The 26,574-nt window shown below is 37.7% G+C and overlaps 1 protein-coding gene and 1 non-coding gene across 3 annotated transcripts in view; one reads left to right on the plus strand and one right to left on the minus strand.

Annotated features, from left to right (window-relative positions):
* Window positions 1-26,574, plus strand: part of RAD18 (RAD18 E3 ubiquitin protein ligase) — an 86,054-nt gene that overhangs the window by 22,895 nt on the left and 36,585 nt on the right. The window contains exons 5-8 of one of the 2 annotated variants that reach the window (XM_054550277.2): window positions 563-900; window positions 1,774-1,848; window positions 2,725-2,824; window positions 6,329-6,513. In XM_054550277.2, coding sequence (XP_054406252.1) covers window positions 563-900; window positions 1,774-1,848; window positions 2,725-2,824; window positions 6,329-6,513 — 698 coding nt within the window. 2 annotated transcript variants of the gene reach the window in all.
* On the minus strand, window positions 10,750-10,887 carry LOC112132900 (small nucleolar RNA SNORA43). Its single transcript, XR_002914602.1, has one exon. It is a non-coding gene; the product is annotated as a small nucleolar RNA SNORA43 (small nucleolar RNA).

Here is a 26,574-nt window from a genome sequence, read left to right on the forward strand (position 1 = left end):
ACAGTCACAGTGGAAAACAAAAGACAGGGGCAGCATGTCGTGTGGTGAGAGTGGGAGCAAGAGAGACGAAGGGGGAGGTGCCACACTTAAAACAGATCTCATGAGAACTCACTCACTATTACAAGGACAGCACTAAGGGAATGGTGCTAAACCATTCATGAGAAATTAGCCCTCATGATCCAGTCACCTTCCACCAGGTTCCACCTCCAACATTGGGAATCACATTTCATCGTGGGATTTGGTGGAGACAACATCTAGACTATATCAGTATATTTTGTTCAGATTTTAAAGTTACTTATGGTTGGAGATTAGGTCTCACATAAGCTATTCTCTGTGTCCTAAAGCTGATTTCCTTTCATTTTGTTTTATTGACACATTAACTGCCTTTTAAGTTAGATTTATTGCTTTGAGTTATACTAGAAGAAACTTTGGTTTGGTTGTCATTATAGTATAGGTCCTGTATTTCAGAAAATAAGGTTAATTGGGAAAACAGCTTATGTCAGTTAATTTATTATATAAAATTGGATATCTTAATTGTCTGTTGTGTTTTTTGTGCTTCAAGGAATCATCTGTTGCAGTTTGCTTTAGAGTCACCACCCAAATCTCCTGCTTCTTCCTCTTCAAAGAATCTTGCTGTCAAAGTATATACTCCTGTAGCCTCCAGACAGTCTTTAAAGCAGGGGAGCAGGTTAATGGATAATTTCTTGATCAGAGAAATGAGTGGTTCTACATCAGAGTTGTTGATAAAAGAAAATAAAAGCAAATTCAGCCCTCAAAAAGAGGCAAGCCCTGCTGCAAAGACCAAAGAGACACGTTCTGTAGAAGAGATCGCTCCAGATCCCTCAGAGGCTAAGCGTCCTGAGACACCCTCGACATCCACTTTGAAACAAGTTACTAAAGGTAGGAAGTTATTTTCATATGTGGAAATATGGAAATCTTTTCATCCACATGACATAGAATAAATAGGCAGCATCTTTGAGGGGGAAGGAATGGTTAAGGACAAACCAGATTTTACCATATCACAAACCTCAGACATTGTTGTAGATATGTTTGTTCTCTTTCTCTCTCAGAAATAGGAATTCAGGCTGACTGCTACAAAAAGGAAACAATTTTAATTAGTTCAGGCTTCAAGTATGGCAGTAGCTTTCTGTTTTCAGCTTTTAATCCTTCTTCCCCCCATTCAACATATCAGTTCCCATTTAATCTTGAAAAGCTCTTTTTATCTTATTTTACCACCACTTGAATGCCTCCTCACTGTTCTGCCTGCCATGTAAAGCCTTTGACAATTTGAGGCCTAACCTAATCATCCCGCCTTATTGCTCACCTCTCTCTCTCAGAAGTCCTGCTCTAGCCTCCCCACTGTTCCTCCAGTACACTGAGGAATTGGCAAACTACAACTGGCAGATCTAATCTGGCTTGCCATCTGTTTTGTAAATAAAAGTTCACATACCCCCCCTATTCTCTGTGACTGCTTTCATGCTACAGTGGCAGAGTTGCATGGTTGTGACAGAGGCCATAGGATCCGTAAAGTCTAAATTCTACCTGGCTCTTCACTACCTGGCCCTTCACTAAGAATGTTTGCCGGCCCCTGTTCTATACCTTTCCAGACTCTGTCCAGATCCTCACTATTCATTTGTTATGTTAGAAAACACTGTCTCACATCACAAAAGTGCTATAGCACTTGTTTTCTGGGCTGTTTTGTATCCCATTTGCTTAACTGTTTGATGAATATGTCAGCTTGTTTAACTTTTTGTTTCTGTGTCTTCTTTCCAGTGAAGTTTAGAGCACCTTTTAGGCAGAAACTCTTAGACATCTTTGGTATACCCATACCACACACAGTGCAGAGATGTGAGTGTTTATTAAACTTAGATTGAAATTAGTTTATTAGTACTTAACGTGTTTACATCTTTTAAAGATATATAAATTTCACTTATATTTTCTACTGTGTCTATCCTTAGTCTTTTTACCAATTGACAGTTCTTATTGTAGTATTTTTTAGCTTGATGGTTAACTGTTTTTCCCCAGCAGAACCTTTTTTCCCAAATGAAATTTTACGATAAACCATAACATATAAAATAGATAAAACAGATTGTTCTGTTCCACCTGACCTCCTTCTGCCTATTATCCATGGTGGTCTATAGGCCCCGAGATACCCCCACAGATCCCTGCAACTTTATGAAATAGTTTGAGAATGATGGTGTGCCTTAATTTTAACATTATATATAGAATTATAAGTGAGAGCTAAATTAACAAATTTGTAACCATTGACAAATTGAACTCAATAAATTATTAAACTACCTTTCCTTCACTCAGCCCCTGGGCCAGGTGTGTCTTACTTAAGTCGTTACTATTGCTTCTGTGCTAAACATGGATAGCTCCTAAGGCTTGGGAAAATTTAAGATTAGTTCTGTAGTTTGGTCATACCTTGGTAGAAAAGATTTAACCGAAGCATTTTTAATAAACGAACTTTCAAGCTTATTTGCAGTCTCTTTCTCTGGGACCAGGACTTCAATTGTGTGACTTCCCACAATTTAGCCATTACCCAGTAACCAGTCTGTTCCGCTCCTGTTGTCCCAATGGGCCATTCTTTTTCTTTTCTACTTTTCTAAGTGCATGTTAAGTTGGAATTCTTTTTCACTTTACTTGCTGAAAAGATGCCACTTTACATACTTTTGCCCCTTCTACAATTAATAAAGTTTCTCTTTTTCTTTTTAAAAAATACAGTGGATTGTCCTGTTTGCGGGGTTAACATTCCGGAAAGTCACATTAATAAGCATTTAGACAGCTGTTTATCACGCGAAGAGAAGAAGGAAAGCCTCAGAAGGTAAGGAAGTTGAGCAGAACCATTGAGCTACTTTAGCTGGGTGCCTCTTGTGCTTTATAAACTTGGGGGAAAATTACAGTATTCATTTTATCCTGGTGACTGTATTTCCTGCTCTTACTTGCTTTCTTCTTTACTCCTGTTGGCCACTTCTTCCAATCCCTCTTCTCTGTTCTTTCTTCAATTCCCACTTTGCCAAATATGATTAGCTATATTGAATATTTGAACTGCTACTAAATTTTGACTTAATAAGAAATTAGTGACTTCAAATTCAATTCTTTTTAAACTTGTTTTTTTCTCTTAGATTTTTAAAACTACCAAAAAGCCTCTTGGCCAAAGAAAGCAAGATTAGACTCTGAATATAAAATATAAAAAATCTTTCTCTGATCTTTAGGATGCTTGGAAGTTTTAAAATTTAAAATCGAATTTTTCAAAAATTTTTGACTAGGAAATTATATAAATATATATGATATAAAAAGGTACAAAAATGCGTATATGAAATATAATGTCGTACCCCACCCCACCCCCACACCATCCAGGTATTGTAACTAATAAATTGTCAGCTCAGTATTTGCATCTAAACAACCGTGCTATTCTGCCTCCCTTGTACATGAAAATAACTGTAATTTCTTATACTAGTCCACTATTATTATACATATAAGTTGTTCAGGAATGAAATACTAGTCAAACTTAAATTGCAAGGCATTAAGGAATCAGTGGATAATAAGCAGAAGACACAATTTAGATGAGTCTGGTGATGAAGGAAGAAAGATGAGATGGTAGTTTTGGAGAAGCAGTGAGTGGCATAAAGATCAAGGGATGTTATTTTTAAAAATAGGAGTTTAAGCCTTCAGTCTCTTTCCTTCCACTATTTCCAGGGAGAGAGCAGAGGATAAATGGAAGAAAGTGAGGAGCCCAAGAGCCCAGTAATGAGGTTATCCTTGACATGCAGAAAGGACCCTTCTGAAGCAGGAGGCAAGGGGAAGATAATAGGTGATAATTCAGAGAGATTTGGAAAAGAAGAGGAGGGAAGCTGAAGAAATTAATGGTATCTGGGAAGTGGGGATGAAAGAATGATTTGCTTCTATGTTCAGTCTGTTTTGAAGGACTTTGAAGAGTATTTTCCAAAAACCATGTTAATAAGACAGACCCATAGTATTATTTTTTGTGATTAAAGAAAATACATCACTTAATTTTTATGAGTAAATTTGGAGTGAATGCAGATTTCGAGGGTCAGATTCATACTGTTACCACATACAAAAGCTAACATATAAGACACAATGGTGCTTTATTAAGGTAGACATACTTGAGTCCAAACCTGAGGCAGTTTTGCATGCACAGTACTCCCACCTAGTAGGTGAGTTTGTTAATGAGAAGAAAATTTAGATTTTTAGGTTGCTTAGTGGTGATTTGGAGTAAATGAATAGTCCTAAGGATTATTTCCCATAAACCAGAAGAGTTTGATGACCTGCTTTTCTCTTTAGAAATGCCTGAGTTGGGAACATAGAAGCTGAGTATATTCTTTTGGAAGAGCAAGGAATCTGCACTGATTATCTTGCATGGACTCCCCTTTTTCTAGATCCATCCATCAGTTCGAATACATTTCTGATACATCATTTCTGATGCTGTCAGTTTATTTAAAGACATACTCGTCCATGTGTAATTAAGTTCTAATAGTGGTTTAAATTCCTGCTTCAAAGAATACTATAGTCCTGCCAGTGCTCTGTAGTGAACTTACAAGCACTGTCTCCTGGATCCCCTTCTTAGTGTGTTAAAGGCTTTGAGAAGTCCTACATTAAGGGTAACTGTTAGGTTTTGTTTAATTCAGTAATTCCTAAATTTATTTGACCGCCAAGCCTTTCTGTCTCATCACTTCCATCTTACAAAACTGGTGTTTGTGGCATTCTGAAGACAACACTGGGCCATGTCCTTCTTTAGTTGTATCCTGGCCCCAGAGTCAGGTCATAGAGAAGAGGCCCTGCGAGTTTTCCTGTCTCCTCCACAATATTCTGACAGGCCATCTGCTGAATGTGAGTGGCAGCCCTTAACCCTTCTATATAAAACCATGTCAGAACTGCCTCAGATTCTGAGGCCCCTTAAATGTATTACTCAGTTGCACTAAATCATGGAAGAAAAATCAATGTCATTTTCGTGTTTGGGGAAACATTTATCAGGTTTCATGTTTTAAAATTCCTGATAGAAATTGTTGATCTCTGGTGGTGCTTTTTATTGTAAATGCCAGTGAACAGTACGTTTCTTCACTGGAATTTCACAGTCACAGTTTAATCATCTATCCTTGATAAAACAAATATTTTAGATGCAGACTTAATGAATCATCTCTCCCTGTGTGCTTCTGTAAACACAAAATGATTCAGCTGTTGCTACCTACTGAGATTTCATTTTGCCATAATTTTATAAATCTTGTAGAGTCCGATGGGTTGTCATTATAAGTAGAGCAATTTTCAGAAAAATATAATCTATCGAGAGTTTGCAGATCTTTTCACAGTTAGTTAGTTATTTCTGGCTTTTAGACTTTATTAATACAGCATAAAAGACATAATTTATTTGGGGAATGGCTCTGTTGGTTAACAGAGAAATTTTTTATTGTTTTCAGTCTATACCTGACTGTAATATTTCTCTGTTTGATTATTGGACCGTTTATATCAGATTTACTCTGGAGAACCTTGTTGAAAATAGAGATTTTAGAGCTCCACTTCAGACCTGAACCCCAGTTGGTGGATGGTGTGGAGAACGGGATGGAGAATCTGCATTTTAAATAAACTCTTTAGGTGCTTCTTAGGTATGCTAACGTTTGGGACAGCCTTGTGTGAGCTAGTTATATGCAAATCCTTTGTAAAAACTTGTTTTTTGGATAAACCTATTATTTCAAGTTTCTGTTAATTTTCACCTGAATCTTTGCTATTCTTATTTTGAAATGATAGCAAGTGTAATGACCTCCTTCAGCATATTTTTGTTAAGCATCTAATTGCCATAAAGCTGAGCCAGGTAGAGAACCTGCTATAATCAGATGAAATGAATTAAAACTCACTAAGAAGTTCCTGTTTATGGACTTGTCTCAAGTCATTGGTACTTTTATGTAGCTTGAATGTTAGCCCACTAGAATTTCTAGCATGCTTTAAAGAGGTGGAAAATTGAATAGGTCTATGTAAGTGTGATTCTAAGTGAGGTCCTCATAGCATATTCCACAAGCGTTACATATATGTCTTCTAAGTGTGCCTCTTTAGGTCTGACCTCTTTTTGAGACCCAAGTCTCTCACTTCTGGTGCCACCTAGGCCCCTGTGTCTGAATGTCTCACCAGCACCTCAGATACATAATGTCAGACACTCAACTTTATCCGCAAACTTGATTTTTCTCTCCCCTTTTTAATCTAATGGTTCTACTATTTTACCAGTCACCCAGGTGTTGAATCAGAATTTATTTGCCATTTTACATGAAAAGCATTTGATAATTCACAATAATCATCAGGGATCTTCCCCCCTTTTCAGTTCTGTTCACAAAAGGAAGCCGCTGCCCAAAACTGTATATAATTTGCTCTCTGATCGTGATTTAAAGAAAAAGCTAAAAGAGCATGGATTATCTATTCAAGGAAATAAACAACAGCTCATTAAAAGGCACCAAGAATTTGTACACATGTACAATGCCCAATGCGATGCTTTGCATCCTAAATCAGGTAAAGTAATAAAACAGTGAGTTATGCTTACCTTCTGGATAAAGCAATTTTGTGGAGCTCAGAAATTATAAACCATAGAAAAATATTGTAAATAAATACATTTTTGATAATAGATAAGACATGCAAATGTATTCCTTCAAAAGGTACCTACAGTATGTTATGATAAGCCAGCCTTCCTCTCAGCCTGCCTTCCAATCCCCAGATCCCTTCTCAGAGGCACCCCATTGCCAGTTTCTCATGTGCCTATCTAGGGAGAGTGTGGTGGGGAAGAGTGGATCTGGAGAGCCTGGGTTACAGTGCCCATTTTTCAGCTTTGTGGCTTGGTGACTGTGGGCACGTTACTTGATATCTCTGTACCTCAATTTTCTCCATCATAAAATAAGGGTTATAATTACTACCTACTTCATAATGCTGAGTGGAATAAATGATAAAAGGCATGAAAAGTGCCTAGCACAGTACCTTAGCAAGTAGTTAGCTTTCAGTAAATGTTGCCATTATGATTATTGTACACAAACATATATCCTTTTCATTACTGTTTTTGCAAAATGATAGTATTCTCTGTAGTGCACTATTTAATGGTTGGTTCTTTTCATTAAACCACACACATATATTGGAGTTCTTTCTATTAACATATAGAATTGCCTAATTTTTAAAAACTTGGAGAATAACATGCAAACATTAAAACACACAAATTATAAGTGTATTGTTTGGTGAATTATCACAAAGTAAATTTCATAAAGTGAAATGTCATTGTAGCCACTACTGAGATCACTACCAGCATCCCAAAAGCCCTATCTGCCCCCTCCCATTCACTACTTCATTCTCACATTTGACCAGTATCTTGACTTCTAACCCCATATGTTCATTTTGCGTATGTTTGATCTTTAAATAAAGGGCCAATAGCTTATGTATTCTTTTGTGCCTGCCCTCATTTGTGCAACATTATAAGATTCATTCATGTTTTTTTATATGGTCATGATTTTTTTCATTTTTGTTGCTATATGGTATTCCATTGTATAAACGTATCATCTTATCCATTCAGTGTTTAATAAACATTTCATTTTGTTCCCACTTTTCCTCTATTAATAATGCTGCTACAAATAATCTTTTATGTATCTTGTGGTGCACATAGGTGCATGTTGCTGTTGGATATATATATACAGGAATGGAATTGGTGTTATATATTTGCAGATATTCAGCTTTCATGGATACAGCCCCAAATTCAGTAGTCATGTACACTTTCATCATGAGGGTATGAGGGTGTCAGTTGTTCTGCACCCTTGACAACATCACCATTGTTAACTCTCCATTTTAGCCATTCTAGTGGATCCATGTTGGTACCTTGTTATTTTAATTTGCATTTCCTTAATGACTTATAAATTTTATATGCTTGTTGGCCATGTGGATGTCCTCTTTGGTGAAATACCTGTTTAAATCTATGTCCAATTCTTCTGTTCTGTGGGTCTATTTTTATTCTTATTTGTGGGAGTAATTGAAATTTCCTGGATAAAAATCTTTTGCTGGATGTATGTACATTTCTAATTTCACCTTTTCACTCTCTTAATGGCATCATTAAAGAGTAGAAGTTCCTAAAATAGTCCAATTCATTACATTTTTCATTTTGATCAGTGCTTTGCCTTAGTCTACTTCAAGATCATGTGGATCTTCTCTTGTTTTCTTTTAAAACTTTATTGTTCTTGCTCCTAAATTTTGATGTACAGTTTATCTGGAATTGATTTTAGCATATGTTGTGAGGTAGAGGACAAGATTGTCTTGTTTTTTTTCCATATGAATAACCAATTGATGCAGCACAACTTATTGAAATGCCATCCCTTCTCCCACTGAATTGTCAGAAGTCTTGGCTGAGAATCAGCTAATTGTACATGTATAGGCCTGGACATTGTTTTGTTCCATTGGGCTATTATTTACCGTTGAGCAGGATAAATAATGTGTGTCTTAAGTACTTCATGAGTAATTTATAATAGGTCTTGCTGTCTGGTAATATAGTTCTTCCGGTTTTGTTTATTGAGGTTGACTTGTTTTTTCTAGGCCTTTTGTATTTCCACATAAGTTTTTAAATTGGGATTACATTGAATTTATAGATCAATTTTGGGATAGTTGATATCTGTACAGTATTTGAGTCTTCCAGTTCATGAATGTGGTTTATCCCTTTTTTCGTCTTTGATTTTTGTCAGTAATGTTTTGCAGTTTTCAGTGTGAAGGTCTCACACATCTTTTTAAAGAGTTATTCTTTGATTTTTTTGATGCAGTGGTACACGATGTTTTATTCTAAAATGTCAATTTTTATTAGTTGCTTGTACAGAAAAATACAACTGGTTTTTGTATAGTTTCCTTATATCCAATGGCTTGTCACTTTCTGTATGTGCCCTTTTTATTGATGTAAAATTTACTTACGTATAATACATCCTTTAAAAGTGTATAGTTAGATGAATTTAGGCAAATGTATATTGTCATTTAGCCATTGCTCTAACTGAAATGTAGAACATTTCCTTCATCAGCAAAAGTTCCAGTGCCCCTTTGCTGTATATTCCCTCTGCTTTACTCTAAGACCTCAGGAAACACTGATCTCTTTTTTTGTCCCTATAATTTTACCTTTTCTAGACTGTCACATAAATGGAATTACACAAATTGTATAGTATGTAGTGTTTTACGTATGGCATCTGCCACTTAGCGTAATACTTTTGAGATTTTTCCATGTTGTTGCTTTTACCAGTAGTGCATTTATTTTTTATTTTGTTTTATTTATTTATTTATTTATTTTGAGACAGAGTCTCTCTCTGTGGGCCAGGCTGGAGTGCAATGGCTCAATCTCGGCTCACTGTAACCTCCGCCTCCCAGGTTCAAGCGATTCTTCTGCCTCAGCCTCCCGAGTAGTTGGGACTACAGGTGCCCGCCATCATGCCCGGCTAATTTTTGTATTTTTAGTAGAGATGGGGTTTCACCATACTGGCCAGGCTAGTCTTGAATTCCTGACCTTGTGATCTGCCCGACTCTGCCTCCCAAAGTGCTGGGATTACAGGCATGAGCCACCGTGCCCGGCCAGTGAATTTATTTTTTATTGCCAAGCAGTGTTCTGCTTTATAGCCATGCCACAATTTGTATATCCCTTCGCCTGTTAATGGACAACTGGACTGTGTCCAGTTTTTTTATTATCAGTAAAGCTGTTATGAACATGGGTTCACAGATTTTTATGTAACCATATGTTTTCATTTCTCTTGGGTGGAGTGGAATTGCTGGTCATATGGTAAATGTAACTATAAGAACCTGCCATACAGTTTTTCAAATGACTGAACCATTTTGCACTGTGAGAGAGTCCCACTTTTGCCACACCCTTGCTAACACTTGGTATTTTCATTCTTCTTAATTTTAGCCATTCTAGTCAATGTGTAGTAGTGGTATCTCATGATGGTTTTAATTTGCATTTTCCTGTGACTAGTGGTGTCTCCTGTCTTTTGATATTTTTATTTGCTATTTGTATATTTTCTTTGATAAAGGCTCGGTTGAAATATTCTGCCCCTTAACTCTTTTTATTGATTTGTAAGTTATTTATATATTCTGGATACTGAATTTGTTAAATATATGTGTTGTGAATATTTTATCTTAGTATGTGGCTTACCTTGTCATTTTCTTAATGATGTCTTTGAAGAGCAGAGAGTTTTAATTTTGATGAAATTTAATTTACTTTTTTTATGATTTATGCTTCCTGTGTATCATTTCATGATTTTTTATGTATACAATTGTGTTGCATGTAAACAAAATATTTGCTTATCCTAAGATCACAAAAATTTTCTCCTGTGTTATTTTCTAGGAGTTTTATAATTTTAGCTTTTATGTTTAAATCTATGATCCATTTTCATTTAGTTTTTCTGTATGGTGGAAGGTAAATATCAAGGTTTATTTAAAAAATACGTATATCTAGTTTTTCAGCACCATTTGTTAAAAAGACTATCCTTTCCCCATTGAATTACTTTGCCTCCATTGTCAAAAACCTATCGGCCACGTATATAGCATGTGAATCTATCTAGAATCTATTCTGTTCCACTGATCTATGTATCTGTCCTTTCACTCATGGCACACTCTTGATTTCTGTAACTTTATAGTAAGTCTTAAAATTATCAGGTAGTGTAAGTCCTTCAACTGTGTTCTCAAAATTGTTCTAGGTCCTTTGCAATTCCACATAAATGTTAGACTCAGTTTTGTTGTTGTTCCCCTAAGAAATGTCAGGCTATTATCCATTCTTGTTGTTCACGGTTTTCTGAACACTGAGTGTAGAAATAGCCACTTTCACTTTGCCCCGATGTTACAGGCATAGCAGAGTATCTGCATCTGTGCAGCTGGCAGGTCCAGGACAGCATCTGCAGGGCAGTCAGTTTATTAGTGTGTACCTTTTGGGATTTTGAGTGAGATTACGTAGATCAGCTTAGAATTGATATCTTAACAATGTCTCTATAGAGTTGTCTATTCTGGATATTCCATTTAAGTGGAACCATATAGCATATGGCCTTTTATAAACTAACTTCTTTCACTTAGTATAATGTTTTCAAGGTTTATCTGTGGTCAATACTCCTTTATTTTTCATTGCCAAATAATATTCCATTGTATGAATATGTCACATCTTTGTGTCTGTTCATTAGTTCAAATCTGACATTTTCCCACTTTTTGGCTATTATAAATAATGCTGTTATGAACATTTATGTACAAATTTTTGTGTGGACGTATGTTTTCATTTCTATTGTGTCTTTACCTAAGAGTAGAATTGCTGAGTTGTATGGTAATTCTATTTTAACATTTTGAAGAATTGCTAGACTGTTGTCCAAAGTGGCTACACCATTTTACGTCCTACTAGCAATGTATAAGAGTTCCAGCTGTGCCGGGCACAGTGGCTCATGCCTGTAATCCCAGCACTTTGTTTGGGAGGCCAAGGCGGGTGGGTCACCTGAGGTCAGGAGTCAGAGACCAGCCTGGCCAACAGGGTGAAACCCCGTCTCTACTTAAAATACAAAAAATTAGCTGGGCGTGGTGGCAGGTGCCTGTAATCCCAGCTACTCAGGAGGCTGAGACAGGAGAATTGGGTGAACCCAGGAGGCGGAGGTTGCAGTGAGCTGAGATTGCGCCATTGCACTCCAGCCTGGGCAACAGAGTGAGACTCCGTCTCAAAAAAAAAAAAAAAAATTAATTCCAGTTGCTCCATGTCCTTGCCAATACCTGTTAGTCTGTCTTTTTCCTAGTGGGTGTGGTATTGATTTACATTACACTGATTAATTTTTGAATATTAAACTAACCATTCATCTTTAGCAAGGAATGGTTCATCTAAGTTGTTGAATCTATAGCCAGAGGGTTCTTTTTGTTTTTGTTTTTTTTAAGTAATATTTTCTTGTTAACCTTTTAATATCTGTGGGATTTGTGGTGATTTACTGTCTTTCATTTTCTATACTGAAAATGTGTCTTCTTTTTTCCTGATTGTTCTACCTGTGTTATTAATTTTTCTCATTTTTCTAAAGAATCATCCTTCAGCTTCATTTTTCTCAAATTGCTTTTTCTCAGTTTTTGTCTGTTTTTCTGTTTCATTAAATTCCAGTCTTTTATGATTTCCTTCTTTCTACTTACTTTAGGTTTAATTTGCTCTTCTTTTTTTAGCTTATTATGGTGGAAGTTTAGATAATTAATTTCAGATTGTTCTCGATGTATTTAAAATACAGATTTTTGTCTAAGTACTATTTTACCTGCATTCACAGACATTGATAGGTTGTATATACCTTTTCATTCAGTTAAAATATTTCCTAGTTTTTGTTGTGTATTCTTCTTTGACTCATATGTTAAATAGAAGTATTGTTTAATTGTTAAAGATTTGGTTATTTCTTAGATATCTTTTTATTATTCATTTCTAATTTAATTCAATGTTGGCCAAAGGACCTGTTCTGTATGATTTCAGACCTTTCGCATTTACCAAGACATGCTTCATAACTTAGGTGTTAGGTCTTCCTGGTGAATATTGCATAAATACTTGAAAAGTTTGCTTTTTTTGTGCAGTGATCTGTAAATAATATGTAAATTTGCTTGATAGTGTATTCAAGTCTTCAGCATCCTTGCCGATATTCTGTTTACTGATTCTATCAATTGCTGAGAAGCTTTTTGAAATATCCAACTATATTTATAGATTTTTCATTTTCCCTGTCAATATTTTCAGTTTTGTTATATTTTGAATCTCTTAGTATTATTATGTATCTTCTTGATTAGTTAGCCTGTTTATTATTATGGCATGTATGTCTTTGTCTCTGGTAATATTCCTTGTCTCAAAAATCTATCTGATATGAGTATAGCAACTACTTTATTTCATTTTTCTTTAAACCTATTGTATCATTATGTTTAAGCTGTGTTTTATTATAAGCTGTATATGGTTTGGATTTTCTTTTTTAATTTAATTTGACAAGCTCTACCATTAAATTGTAGGGTTTAAACTATTTTAATTTCATTTATTCTATTTGGTTGGGTTTATATCTGCCATCTTGCTTGTTTGCTATTCTGTCATTCTTTTGTTTTTTATTTCCTGCTTTCTTTTGGATTAACTGAGTATTTTTTAGTTTTTTATGTTATCTTCATTTTATGAGCTATACTTCTTTTTGTTTTTTTGTAGGGGTGATTGTTCTAGTTTACTATATGCATTTTTAACTTAGTCTACCCTCAATGAATAGTATACTACTTCATGTATAATGGAAGGACCTTATGACTTTCATTCTTTTTTTTTTTTTTAATATACTTTAAGTTTTAGGGTACATGTGCACAACGTGCAGGTTTGTTACATATGTATACATGTGCCATGTTGGTGTGCTGCACCCATTAACTCGTCATTTACATTAGATATATCTCCTAATGCTATCTCTCCCCCCCACCCCAAAACAGGCCCCGGTGTGTGATGTTCCCCTTCCTGTGTCCAAGTGTTCTCATTGTTCAATTCCCACCTATGAGTGAGAACATGCGGTGTTTGGTTTTCTGTCCTTGTGATAGTTTGCTGAGAATGATGGTTTCCAGCTTCATCCATGTCCCTACAAAGGACATGAACTCATCATTTTTTATGGCTGCATAGTATTCCAAGGTGTATATGTGCCACATTTTCTTAACCCAGTCTATCATTGTTGGACATTCGGGTTGGTTCCTAGTTTTTGCCATTGTGAATAGTGCCACAATAAACATACGTGTGCATGTGTCTTTATAGCAGCATGATTTATAATCCTTTGGGTATATACCCAGTAATGGGATGGCTGGGTCAAATGGTATTTCTAGTTCTAGATCCCTGAGGAATCGCCACACTGACTTCCACATGGTTGAACTAGTTTACTGTCCCACCAACAGTGTAAAAGTGTTCCTATTTCTCCACATCCTCTCCAGCACCTGTTGTTTCCTGACTTTTGAATGATCGCCATTCTAACTGGTGTGAGATGGTATCTCATTGTGGTTTTGATTTGCATTTCTCTGATGGCTAGTGATGATGAGCATTTTTTCATGTGTTTTTTGGCTGCATAAATGTCTTCTTTTGAGAAGTGTCTGTTCATATCCTTCGCCCACTTTTTGATGGGGTTGTTTGTTTTTTTCTTGTAAATCTGTTTGAGTTCATTTTAGATTCTGGATATTAGCCCTTTGTCAGATGAGTAGATTGCAAAAATTTTCTCCCATTCTGTAGGTTGCCTGTTCACTCTGATGGTAGTTTCTTTTGCTGTGCAGAAGCTCTTTAGTTTAATTAGATCCCATTTGTCAATTTGGCTTTTGTTGCCATTGCTTTTGGTGTTTTCGACATGAAGACCTTGCCCATGCCTATGTCCTGAATGGTATTGCCTAGGTTTTCTTCTAGGGTTTTTATGGTTTTAGGTCTAACATGTAAGTCTTTAATCCATCTTGAATTAATTTTTGTATAAGGTGTAAGGAAGGGATCCAGTTTCAGCTTTCTACCTATGGCTAGCCAGTTTTCCCAGCACCATTTATTAAATAGGGAATCCTTTCCCATTTCTTGTTTTTCTCAGGTTTGTCAAAGATCAGATAGTCGTAGATATGCGGTATTATTTCTGAGGGCTCTGTTCTGTTCCATTGGTCTATATCTCTGTTTTGCTACCAGTACCATGCTGTTTTGGTTACTGTAGCCTTGTAGTATAGTTTGAAGTCAAGTAGCGTGATGCCTCCAGCTTTGTTCTTTTGGCTTAGGATTGACTTGGCAATGCGGGCTCTTTTTTGATTCCATATGAACTTTAAAGTAGTTTTTTCCAATTCTGTGAAGAAAGTCATTGGTAGCTTGATGGGGATGGCATTGAATCTGTAAATTACCTTGGGCAGTATGGCCATTTTCACGATATTGATTCTTCCTACCCATGAGCATGGAATGTTCTTCCATTTGTTTGTATCCTCTTTTATTTCATTGAGCAGTGGTTTGTAGTTCTCCTTGAAGAGGTCCTTCACATCCCTTGTAAGTTGGATTCCTAGGTATTTTATTCTCTTTGAAGCAATTGTGAATGGGAGTTCACTCATGATTTGGCTCTCTGCTTGTCTGTGATTGGTGTATAAGAATGCTTGTGATTTTTGCACATTGATTTTGTATCCTGAGACTTTGCTGAAGTTGCTTATCAGCTTAAGGAGATTTTGGGCTGAGACGGTGGGGTTTTCTTGATACACAATCATGTCATCTGCAAACAGGGACAATTTGACTTCCTCTTTTCCTAATTGAATACCCTTTATTTCCTTCTCCTTCCTGATTGCTCTGGCCAGAACTTCCAACACTATGTTGAATAGGAGTGGTGAGAGAGGGCATCCCTGTCTTGTGCCAGTTTTCAAAGGGAATGCTTCCAGTTTTTGCCCATTCAGTATGATATTGGCTGTGGGTTTCTCATAAATAGCTCTTATTGTTTTGAGATATGTCCCATCAATACCTGATTTATTGAAAGTTTTTAGCTTGAAGGGCTGTTGAATTTTGTCAAAGGCCTTTTCTGCATCTATTGAGATAATCATGTGGTTTTTGTCATTGGTTCTGTTTATATGCTGGATTACATTTATTGATTTGCGTATGTTGAACCAGCCTTGCATCCCAGGGATGAAGCCCACTTGATCATGGTGGATAAGCTTTTTGATGTGTTGCTGGATTCGGTTTGCCAGTATTTTATTGAGGATTTTTGCATCGATGTTCATCAGGGATATTGGTCTAAAATTCTCTTTTTTTGTTGTGTCTCTGCCAGGCTTTGGTATCAGGATGATGCTGGCCTCATAAAATGAGTTAGGGAGGATTCCCTTTTTTTCTGTTGATTGGAATAGTTACAGAAGGAACGGTACCAGCTCCTCCTTGTACCTCTGGTAGAATTCGGCTGTAAATCTGTCTGATCCTGGATTTTTTTTGGTGGGTAGGCTATTAATTATTGCCTCAATTTCAGAGCCTGTTATTGGTCTATTCAGACATTCAACTTCTTCCTGGTTTAGTCTTGGGAGGGTGTATGTGTTGAGGAATTTTCCGTTTCTTCTAGATTTTCTAGTTTATTTGTGTAGAGGTGTTTATAGTATTCTCTGATGGTGGTTTGTATTTCTGTGGGATTGGTGGTGATATCCCCTTTATCATTTTTTATTGCGTCTATTTGATTCTTCTCTCTTTTCTTCTTTATTAGTCTTGCTAGCAGTCTATTAATTTTGTTGATTTTTTCCAAAAACCAGCTCCTAGATTCATTGATTTTTTGAAGGGTTTTTTTGTGTCTCTGTCTCCTTCAGTTCTGCTCTGATCTTAGTTATTTCTTGCCTTCTGCTAGCTTTTGAATGTGTTTGCTCTTGCTTTTCTAGTTCTTTTAATTGTGATGTTAGGATGTCAATTTTAGATCTTTCCTGCTTTCTCTTGTGGGCATTTAGTGCTATAAATGTCCCTCTACACACTGCTTTAAATGTGTCCCAGAGATTCTGGTATGCTTGTGTCTTTGTTCTCGTTGGTTTCAAAGAACATCTTTATTTCTGCCTTCATTTCGTTATGTACCCAGTAGTCATTCAGGAGCAGGTTGTTCAGTTTCCATGTAGTTGAGTGGTTTTGAGCTCTTTTAGGGCAGGCCTGGTGGTGACAAAATCTCTCAGCATTTGCTTTTCTGTAAAGTATTTTATTTCTCCTTCACTTATGAAGCTTAGTTTGGCTGGATATGAAATTCTGGGTTGAAAATTCTTTTCTTTAAGAATGCTGAATATTGGCCCCCACTCTCTTCTGGCTTGTAGAGTTTCTGCCGAGAGATCCGCTGTTAGTCTGATGGGCTTCCGTTTGTGGGTAACCCGACCTTTCTCTCTGGCTGCCCTTAACATTTTTTCCTTCATTTCAACTTTGGTGAATCTGACAATTATGTGTCTTGGAGTTGCTCTTCTCGAGGAGTATCTTTGTGGCATTCTCTGTATTTCCTGAATGTGAATGTTGGCCTGCCTTGCTAGATTGGGGAAGTTCTCCTGGATAATATCCTGCAGAGTGTTTTCCAACTTGGTTCCGTTCTCCCCGTCACTTTCAGGTACACCAATCAGACGTAGATTTGGTCTTTTCACATAGTCCCATATTTCTTGGAGGGTTTGTTCGTTTCTTTTTATTCTTTGTTTCTCTAAACTTTTCTTCTCGCTTCATTTCATTCATTTGATCTTCCATCACTGATACCCTTTCTTCCAATTGATCGAATGGGCTACTGAAGCTTATGCATTCGTCACATAGTTCTTGTGCCATGTTTTTCAGCTCCATCAGGTCCTTTAAGGACTTGTCTGCATTGGTTATTCTAGTTAGCCATTCGTCTAATCTTTTTTCAAGGTTTTTAACTTCTTTGCCATGGGTTCGAACTTCCTCCTTTAGCTCAGAGAAGTTTGATCATCTGAAGCCTTCTTCTCTCAACTCGTCAAAGTCATTCTCCATCCAGCTTTGTTCTGTTGCTGGTGAGGAGCTGCGTTCCTTTGGAGGAGGAGAGGCGCTCTGATTTTTAGAATTTTCAGCTTTTCTGCTCTGTTTTTTCCCCATCTTTGTGGTTTTATCTACCTTTGGTCTTTGATGATGGTGACGTACAGATGGGGTTTTGGTGTGGATGACCTTTCTGTTTGTTAGTTTTCCTTCTAACAGTCAGGACCCTCAGCTGCAGGTCTGTTGGAGTTTGCCAGAGGTCCACTCCAGACCCTGTTTGCCTGGGTGTCACCAGCGGAGGCTGCAGAACAGTGAATATTGGTGAACAGCAAATGTTGCTGCCTGATTGTTCCTCTGGAAGTTTTGTTTCAGAGGAATACCTGGCCGTGTGAGGTGTCAGTCTGCCCCTACTGGGGGTGCTTCCCAGTTAGGCTACTCGTGGGTCAGGGACCCACTTGAGGAGGCAGTCTGTCCGTTCTCAGATCTAAAGCTGCGTGCTGGGAGAACCACTACTGTCTTCCAAGCTGTCAGACAGGGACATTTAAGCCTGCAGAGGTTTCTGCTGCCTTTTGTTTGACTATGCCCTGCCCCCAGAGGTGGAGTCTACAGAGGCAGGCAGGCCTCCTTGAGCTGCGGTGGGCTCCACCCAGTTCGAGCTTCCCAGCTGCCAGCAATGGCAGGCGCCTCTCCCCCAGCCTTGCTGCCGCCTTGCAGTTTGATCTCAGACTGACTGCTGTGCTAGCAATGAGCGAGGCTCTGTGGGCATAGGATGCTGCGAGCCAGGAGCGGGATATAATCTCCTGGTGTGCCATTTGCTAAGACCATTGGAAAAGTGCAGTAGTAGGGTGGGAGTGACCCGATTTTCCAGGTGGCATCTGTCATCACTTTCCTTGGCTAGGAAAGGGAATTCCCTGACCCCTTGCGCTTCCCCGGTGAGGCGTTGCTGAGAGTTGTAGACTGGAGCTGTTCGTATTTGGCCATCTTGGAACCGCCCCCGACTTTCATTCTTTGTACTATTTGTCATAGATTTTTCTTCTACGTATTTTAAACACTCTATAATACCTTGTTACTATTTTTGCTTTAAACTAAATAAAAATGGAAAAGATAAGTAAAAAATGGAAAAGAAGGTCTGTGTTTACCTACACATTTACCATTTTCAGCATTCTTTGTTTCTTTGTGTAGATCTGGGTTTTCATCTGGGTCATTTTCTTTTGCCTGAAAAAACTTCTTTTTCCCTTGATTTCCACAGTGTTTGGACATTTCCTGAAAAACTTCATTTGTTCATTCTTTCTTGTTTTTTTTTTTTTAAAGACGGGGTCTTGCTCTGTCACCCAGGCTGGAGTGCAGTGGCACAATGATAGTTCACTGCAGCCTCAGACTCCAGGAATCCTCCTGTTTCAGCCTGCCAGGTAGCTAGGACTACAAGCGCATGCCACCATGCCCAGCTAATTTTTGTTTGTTTGTTTTGTAGAGACAGGGTCTCACTATGTTGCCCAGGCTGATCTTGAACTCCTAGCCTCAAGAGATTCCCCTGCTTTAGCCCCACGAAGTGCAGGGATTACAGGCATGAACCATTGTGCCTGGATTATTCAATATTTCTTGTAGTGCAGATGTGCTGTTGAGACAAATTCTCTCAGCTTCTGTTTGTCTGAAAAAGTCTTAATTTTGCATTCTTTTAAAAAACTTTTTATTTGGAAATTTATAGGAAAGCTGAAAGACTATCATAATGAATGCATAGACTGTACCCTTTGTACAGGTCCACCTATTGTTAGCATTTTGCCTTATTTGCTTCATGAATTACTCTGTTCCTCTGTCTTTTTCTGTGAATGTGTGTATGTGTCCATATAATTACACACATATTTTTTTCTTTAACTGTATGAAAATAAGTTATATATTGTTTACCCTTTACCCCTAAATATGTCCTTGTATTATTTCTTAAGAAAAAAAGATTCTCTTTTATTGCCACTGTAGTTAGTACTTGTAGTAGATTTAACTTTGTTATAATACTTTTATTAATCTATCCAGTTTTGTCAGTGGACCCAATAATAACCTTTGTAGATTTTTTTTCCTGCAGTACATGATCCAGTTTTGGATCACATATTGCATTTAGTGGTAATATCTTTTCAATCTCTTTCAATCTAGAATAATTCCTCTGCGTTTCTTTGTCTTTTATGACACGGGCCTTTTAAAAGAATACGGTCTTTGTTGTGTGTGTGTGTGTTTTTCAAGTAAAATGTTCTCATTCTGGCAGAAAATTCAGATTGTGCCTTCCTGGCCAGAATACTATATAAGTGATGTTTTGTCTTCAGAATATTACATCTAGAGCCATTTGACATCTGTGTACCCCTCATTTGTGATATCAGGCTTGATCTCCTGGCCAGTTTCTCTCTCGTTTATACTTTACATCCGCCAGTTTCTCTCTGGTTTATACTTTACATCCACTGCCTTGCTACTAATAAGAAGTCTGCAGAGACACTTCAACACTATGTAGCTATTCTATACCTTGTTAAGATTGCACCCCTATATTTAGCATCCTTTGGTAATTTTTCTCTAAACGAATCTTTTCTGTGATAGTTGCAAAATGATGATTTTTCAACTTTAGTATTCCTTTCACAGTTGCTAATTGATACTTGGCATGATTCTGAAAACAAGAGCCCTTCCCTCTGCCTTATTATTTTCTTTCTTTCTTTCTTTTTTTTTTTTTTTTTTTTTTTTTTGAGACAGAGTCTCGCTCTGTCCTCCAGGCTGGAGTGCAGTGGCACGATCTCGGCTCACTGCAAGCTCCTCCTCCCAGGTTCACGCCATTCTCCTGCCTCAGCCTCCTGAGTAGCTGGGACAACAGGCTCATGCCACCATGCCCGGCTAATTTTTTGTATTTTTAGTAAAGATGGGGTTTCACCGTGTTAGCCAGGAAGGTCTCAATCTCCTGACCTCGTGATCTGCCTGCCTTGGCCTCCCAAAGTGCTGGGATTACAGGCATGAGCCACCGTGCCTGGCCTGCCTTGTTATTTTCTTATTTGTCTCTTATAAATATGGATTCACAGATTTTTAACTCATTACTTCTCTTAATTATTTTCATATTTGTATTTTTCCACATTTGGCCAGCGGGAGTGTCTTCATTCCAATTCCTGTCCTCATGACATACCCCCATTATTTTCATTACCATTTTCTTATTTCTAACATAGCAAGATATTACAGGCTTTTCTTGCTCTTCCATGCTTCAGCCCTGAAATCAGCCATTTCTCTGAGGAGCACTGGTGCTTTTTATTGGTGAAACCAAGATATGGCTACCAGCTATGCTCATTGCTACTTGGTGTCTTTGCTTCTAGGCTATTTGAGCAGATGAAGCTGGGAAATATATGCATATATGTGCATATATATACATATGCACACGTGGATACATATATACATACACATGCATGTATGCATATGTATACGTGTAAATCCATGTACACTTACATGTTTCAAGGCTCTCAAAAGTATTTCATACAGTAGCAGTTTTGTCTCCAGAGCACTGATTGCCTGTTGGATCATTTTTATGATGGTAGCTTTAAAATTCTTGTCAGATAATTCCAGCAACTGGGTTGTCTCAAGTATTGGCATCTTGTCTTTTTTCATTCGAGTCATGATTTTCCTGGTTCTTAATATGTCAAGTTTTTTAAAAAATTGTATTCTGAGTATTTTTTATATTCTAATGACATTCTAGTTTCTACTTAAATATTCTAATTTAGCAGGAAGTCACCTTCTTTAAGTTTAGCATGCAGATCCTACTTTTGTAGGCTGTGGTTCTAATGATGACTTAGTTCCCAGATCCCTTGAAATGTTATTTGGTCTACTTTATTTGATTGCTACCTGGAGACTGTTGTGAATACCTGATATTCCACACTGTGGTTCAGTTTTCAAACCTTTTGGCATATTAATTGTAAACAATTTCACATGTTGGTCGGGGATGCCCTACACAGGCTGAAGGAATTCTTTTCTCCAGGTTCCTTCTCTTCGATATTCTTTTCTCAGTTATTAGTTGAGAGGGTACAGTTGTCAGCTGCCATCATTGGATGGGGTGTAGAAGTCTGAGCTCCTCACTAGGCTTCCACTGACACTGTTGCTATGGGAGGGCATCCTGCACTAGGACCCCTTCCACCTGTGGTTGATGGGTAGAAGTCCACGCTCCCCACTTGCTCTCTGATAATACTGCACAGGGCAGGGAGCATCAGCAGTGTTCTGCTTGGGTAGGTCGAATATTATCAAGAAGGTTTCTGGGCACCCTCTTTTTCAGTCCTTTGCTTAGAAAGAGTAGATTTTTCTTCAGGCTTTTTTGTCTGTTCCTCTTGATGGCTCTGGACTTCTCCAGAGCCTAGTCTATAAGATACAGAATACAAAGACACCTCAGGGTGACACAGTGTCATTCCTCACATGCTGAGGTCTTAGCCAGTCCATCTTCCTCTTCTACTTTCCAGAGTTCTCTTATAGTTGTCTGTTATATATCAGGGTTTTTAGTTGTACTTAGTGGAGGAATGAGTCTAATCCATCTCGTTTGAACAAGGAATACTTTTTAATGTATTTTAAATTTCTGTTTTAGGGGCAAACACATTTAAGATTATGTCTTCTTGGTAAATTGACCCTTTTATCACGATATAATTTCCCTCTTTTTTTTTTTGAGATGGAGTTTCACTCTTGTTGCCTAGGCTGGAGTACAGTGGCACCATCTCAGCTCACTGCAACCTCCTCCTCCTGGATTCAAGCAATTCTCCTGCTTCAGCCTCCCAAGTACCTGGGACTACAGGCATGAGCCACCATGCCCTGCTAATTTTTGTATTTTTAGTAGGGACGGGATTTCACCATGTTGGTCAGGCTGGTCTCGAACTCCTGACCTCAGGTGATCCACTCGCCTCGGCCTCCCAAAGTGCTGGGATTACAGGCATGAGCCACTGCGCCCAGCCCCTAATTTCCCTCTTTATCCCTGATAACATTCATTGTTCTGGGGCCTATTGTGCCTTATGTTAATAAAGCTCCTCCAGGTTTCTTTTCATGACTGTTTACATGAGACATCTCTTTCCATACTTTTATTTTTAATCTATCTTTTTATTTAAAATGGGTTATTTTTGATAGTATATAGTGTGGTCTTGCTTTTTTATCCAATCTGACATTCTCTGTCTCTTAATTGGTGTTTTAAAACCCTTTCTTTAATGTAAATACTTGTGCAGTTGGCTTTGAATTTAATATCTTGCTGTTTTTTCCTTTGTTCCGTCTCCTTTTTGTTATCTTTTTTTGCTGTCTTTTGGATTGAGCATTTTTTATTATTGTATTTTATTTCTATTATTGCCTTATTTACCTCTTTTTCAAAAAATTTTAGTGTTCTCTCTAGGGTTTGCAGTGTACATCTTTCATTAGTTACAGTCGAGTAATTATACAGCCTCACTTGTAAGAAACTTTTAACAGCATACTCTCAACTCCTAATTCTTCGTACTGTTATTGTCATGAATTCCTTTTACATATACTATTAAACTATTACGTTGCTATTGTTTGTCCGTTAAACAGTTATCTTTTAGAGTAGTTAAAAATGAGAAAAAAGTATATTTTATACTTATCTTCATGTTTACCATTTTCACCAGTTTTCATTTCTTCTTAGGTAAGTTTCTCTCTGGTTCTTCTACTTGAAGAACTTGTTTTAATACTTTTTGTAATGGAGGGCTGCTAATAATACTTTCTCTCAGCTTATGATTTCCTCAGAAAGTTTTTGTCTTTCACTTTTGAAAGATATTTTTATTAGAATTCTGGATTGGCAGGCTTTTTTCTAATGCTTTAAAGATGTCACTCTATTGTTATCTGGCTTGAATAATGTCTGATGAGAAGTGTAATGTAATTCTTGGTTTTTCTTTATATAAAGTTTCTTTTTCCTCTGTTGGCCACATGATTTTCTCTTTGTGTCTATATGCATGTTGTTGTCATTTTGGGTTTGTTTTTATATCTGTGTTGCTTGATCTTTGAGATTTCTTGCATTTGTGGTTTGGTGTCTTTCTTATATTTGGCAAATTCTAGACATTAGTTCTTCAACGATTTCTTCTCCTCCCTTTTTTCTTCTTCTGTGATTTCGATTATGTGTATATTTCTTGATATTGTCCCATAGCTCTTAGAGGCTCTGTTCTGTTACATTTTTTTTTTCTTTTTCCTTGTTTTCTCTGTCTGTGTTTCAGATTGGATAATACCAATCCAATTTTAGGTTCACTGATTCTTTCTTTAGCTGAGTCAAGTTATCTGTTACTGTGTTGGTTTTATGTATATATATCTATATATCTAACATTTCTATTTTATTCTTTCTAAAAAAAAGTATTTCTATTGAAGTAGTTTCTACAGAAATGCCCCATCTGTTCATGTATGTTGTTCATCTTTTCTACTAGATCCTTTATCATCTTAATCATAATTTGCTGCTTTTTCATGTTTAAGTTTTGATTGAAAGCCAGACAGTGTAGGTAAGAGTCTGAGGTGCCAGACTTTTTTTAAAAATGTACCTATATATCACTCACAACTTAGGTTTTCCCTATGAGCCTGTGCCTCAGAGAGGGTCTCTCTCCATGTTCATTTCTCTCCTAGAAGTAGATTGCTGTTACGTATCACTTGGATCATGCTAGGTTTGTGGCAGGGAGAAAAGGAGGGTTCTCGGTTACTCTGATTTAGCTTCAGTCTTAGGCAGGTCTTTCAATCCTGCATCTCAGAGGTGGGGCTTTTTCAGCGATCCTGCCCGTCTCTGACTGCCAGTGGCAGGGGTCCTCTATGGGTCAGGGCCCAGAATGGTTTCCTGATCCTCCTGAGGGGTAGAGGGGGTTTTTTGTTTGTTTTTGTTTACTTCCCTCGGGAACCTATGCTCTGGGGATAACATTTTTGCTGACCTTTTGTCAGTGGCTTAATGCTTTTTTTCTTCAGGGATAAAGATGTGATTGGGGCTTCATGTCTATCCTGCAGTAAGGGTGGTTCTCTTTTGCCAGGATTGGATCTAGAGGAAGATCTTTTCTAATTTCCTGCGCTTCCCCAGTGAGCTACAGAGAGACTGAGGACTCTTGTGAGTGCCCACTGAGGTCTGTAGAAAATAGCCTGCAAGGCCAGGCGCGGTGGCTCACGCCTGTAATCCCAGCACTTTGGGAGGCCGAGGCGGGTGGATCACGAGGTCAGGAGATCGAGACCATCCTGGCTAACACGGTGAAACCCTGTCTCTACTAAAAATACAAAAAATTAGCTGGGCGTGGTGGCAGGCACCTGTAGTCCCAGCTACTTGGGAGGCTAAGGCAGGAGAATGGCGTGAACCCGGAAGGCAGAGCTTGCAGTGAGCCAAGATCGCACCACTGCACTTCAGCCTGGGTGACAGAGCGAGACTCTGTCTCAAAAAAAAAAAAAAAAAAAAAGAAAAAGAAAAAAAAGGAAAATAGCCTGCAAATGGATGTGATGCCCCCTGTGTCCAAGCCACCCAGGGTTTTTATATTTTCGTGGTAGCTCACCCTTGGTCTTTTGCAGTTTATCAAAAAGTTTAGCTGAGATCTTACCCAGAGATAGGGTGGTACCAATTTTTCTCCTGTGTACTGTCCTATGTCAACCAGTGCTCATGATCCCTCTCTGTTCTAAGGCACTCATCTTTCTTTAGGTTTCAGGCTAGTTGATTGCCCTCTTACTTTCTTACTTTACCTCTGATGGATTCAAGAAAAATTATAGTTTTATAAATTATCCAGCTTTTTCTCATCATTAGGGTGAGAGTGACATTATTTATAGCTTCCTACAACCTAAACAGAATCAGAAATCTCCCTGAAGAAGATTTAAGTCACTAAATTCTACCTAATCCTAATATAATTTTTTTTTTTTTGAGACGGAGTCTCGCTTTGTCGCCCAGGCTGGAGTGCGGTGGTGCCATCTCAGCTCACTGCAAGCTCCGCCTCCCGGGTTCACGCCATTCTCCTGCCTCAGCCTTCCAGGTAGCTGGGACTGTAGGCGCCCACCACCACGCCCGGCTAATTTTTTTTTTTTTTTTTTTTTTTAGTAGAGACAGGGTTTCACCATGTTAGCCAGGATGGTCTCAATCTCCTGACCTTGTGATCCACTTGCTTTGGCCTCCCAAAGTGCTGGGATTACAGGCATGAGCCACGGCGCCTGGCCTAGTTTTCTTAATATCTTAGAAGAGGACGTGCCAGATGTTCTCTATCTTTAGTGATACTTGTATTAATGGATTGGATGGAATGCAAATGGTCCCTGTGTTTTTCATGTTATTCCATGACTCAGTTTGGAAAGGAGAGAACCACTAGCTGGTCGAGAGATTGTTTACATTGTTTCTACTGATTTTACAATATCAGGGAGGCAAAAGGTACCTCTCAGTGCTCAGAAATCATAAACTTTGTATTGAGACAGTTGCATTCTTAAATGATCCTCATAAGGGTCTGTGGTTTAAAAAAAATAAAACTTTAATGGGGATTATTTCAAACATATACAGAAATAGAGAAAAGAGTTTACTGATTTCCCCATATGCCTACTACCCAGCTTAAACAATTATCACACCATCTTAATGTTGTTTTATCTCTACCATTTACACCCCTTTTTCTTCCATGGATTATTTTGAAGCAAATTCCAGATATAATTTTTAAGTATAAATGAGTGTTAGGGATTGTAGATTTTTATTTCATACCATATGCATTTCAGTTTTAATGTATTGACTTTGGATGCAGAAAGATAGTATTTGCAAATTCTGTGCTGTTTGCATTCAAAGGCATTTAATGTTTGACAGGTTGTATTCCAGATCTCTTTTGTGTATGTAATTGGTAACATACCTACAGACAAAAGTTCTGGAGGCAAGGACATTTTTCCTGGTATTTGTAGACCTTTTTTTCTCCTTGAACAGTAGCCTGTTGTACTGCATTTAGTACATTGGAATTTGAGCAGACATCCCCTAATAATTGAACTCACACTAAAAAATTAATTTTCATATTTCATTGAGACTTCTGTTTAGACCTATATATTCAAAGGAGAAAGCAAAATGACTTGACTTTACTCTTCTGGTTATACGTTGAACAGCATGTGCATGTGTAAGAGTTCAGTGTTTTAACTCCATGTTATTTTTTTAACCTTTTGTTTTGAAATGGTAATTGATTCACAGAAAAATTGTAAAAATAGATCAGGGAGTTCACATATAA

The sequence above is a fragment of the Pongo abelii genome, chromosome 2 (genome assembly GCF_028885655.2).
Source record: "Pongo abelii isolate AG06213 chromosome 2, NHGRI_mPonAbe1-v2.0_pri, whole genome shotgun sequence".
NCBI lineage: Eukaryota > Metazoa > Chordata > Mammalia > Primates > Hominidae > Pongo > Pongo abelii.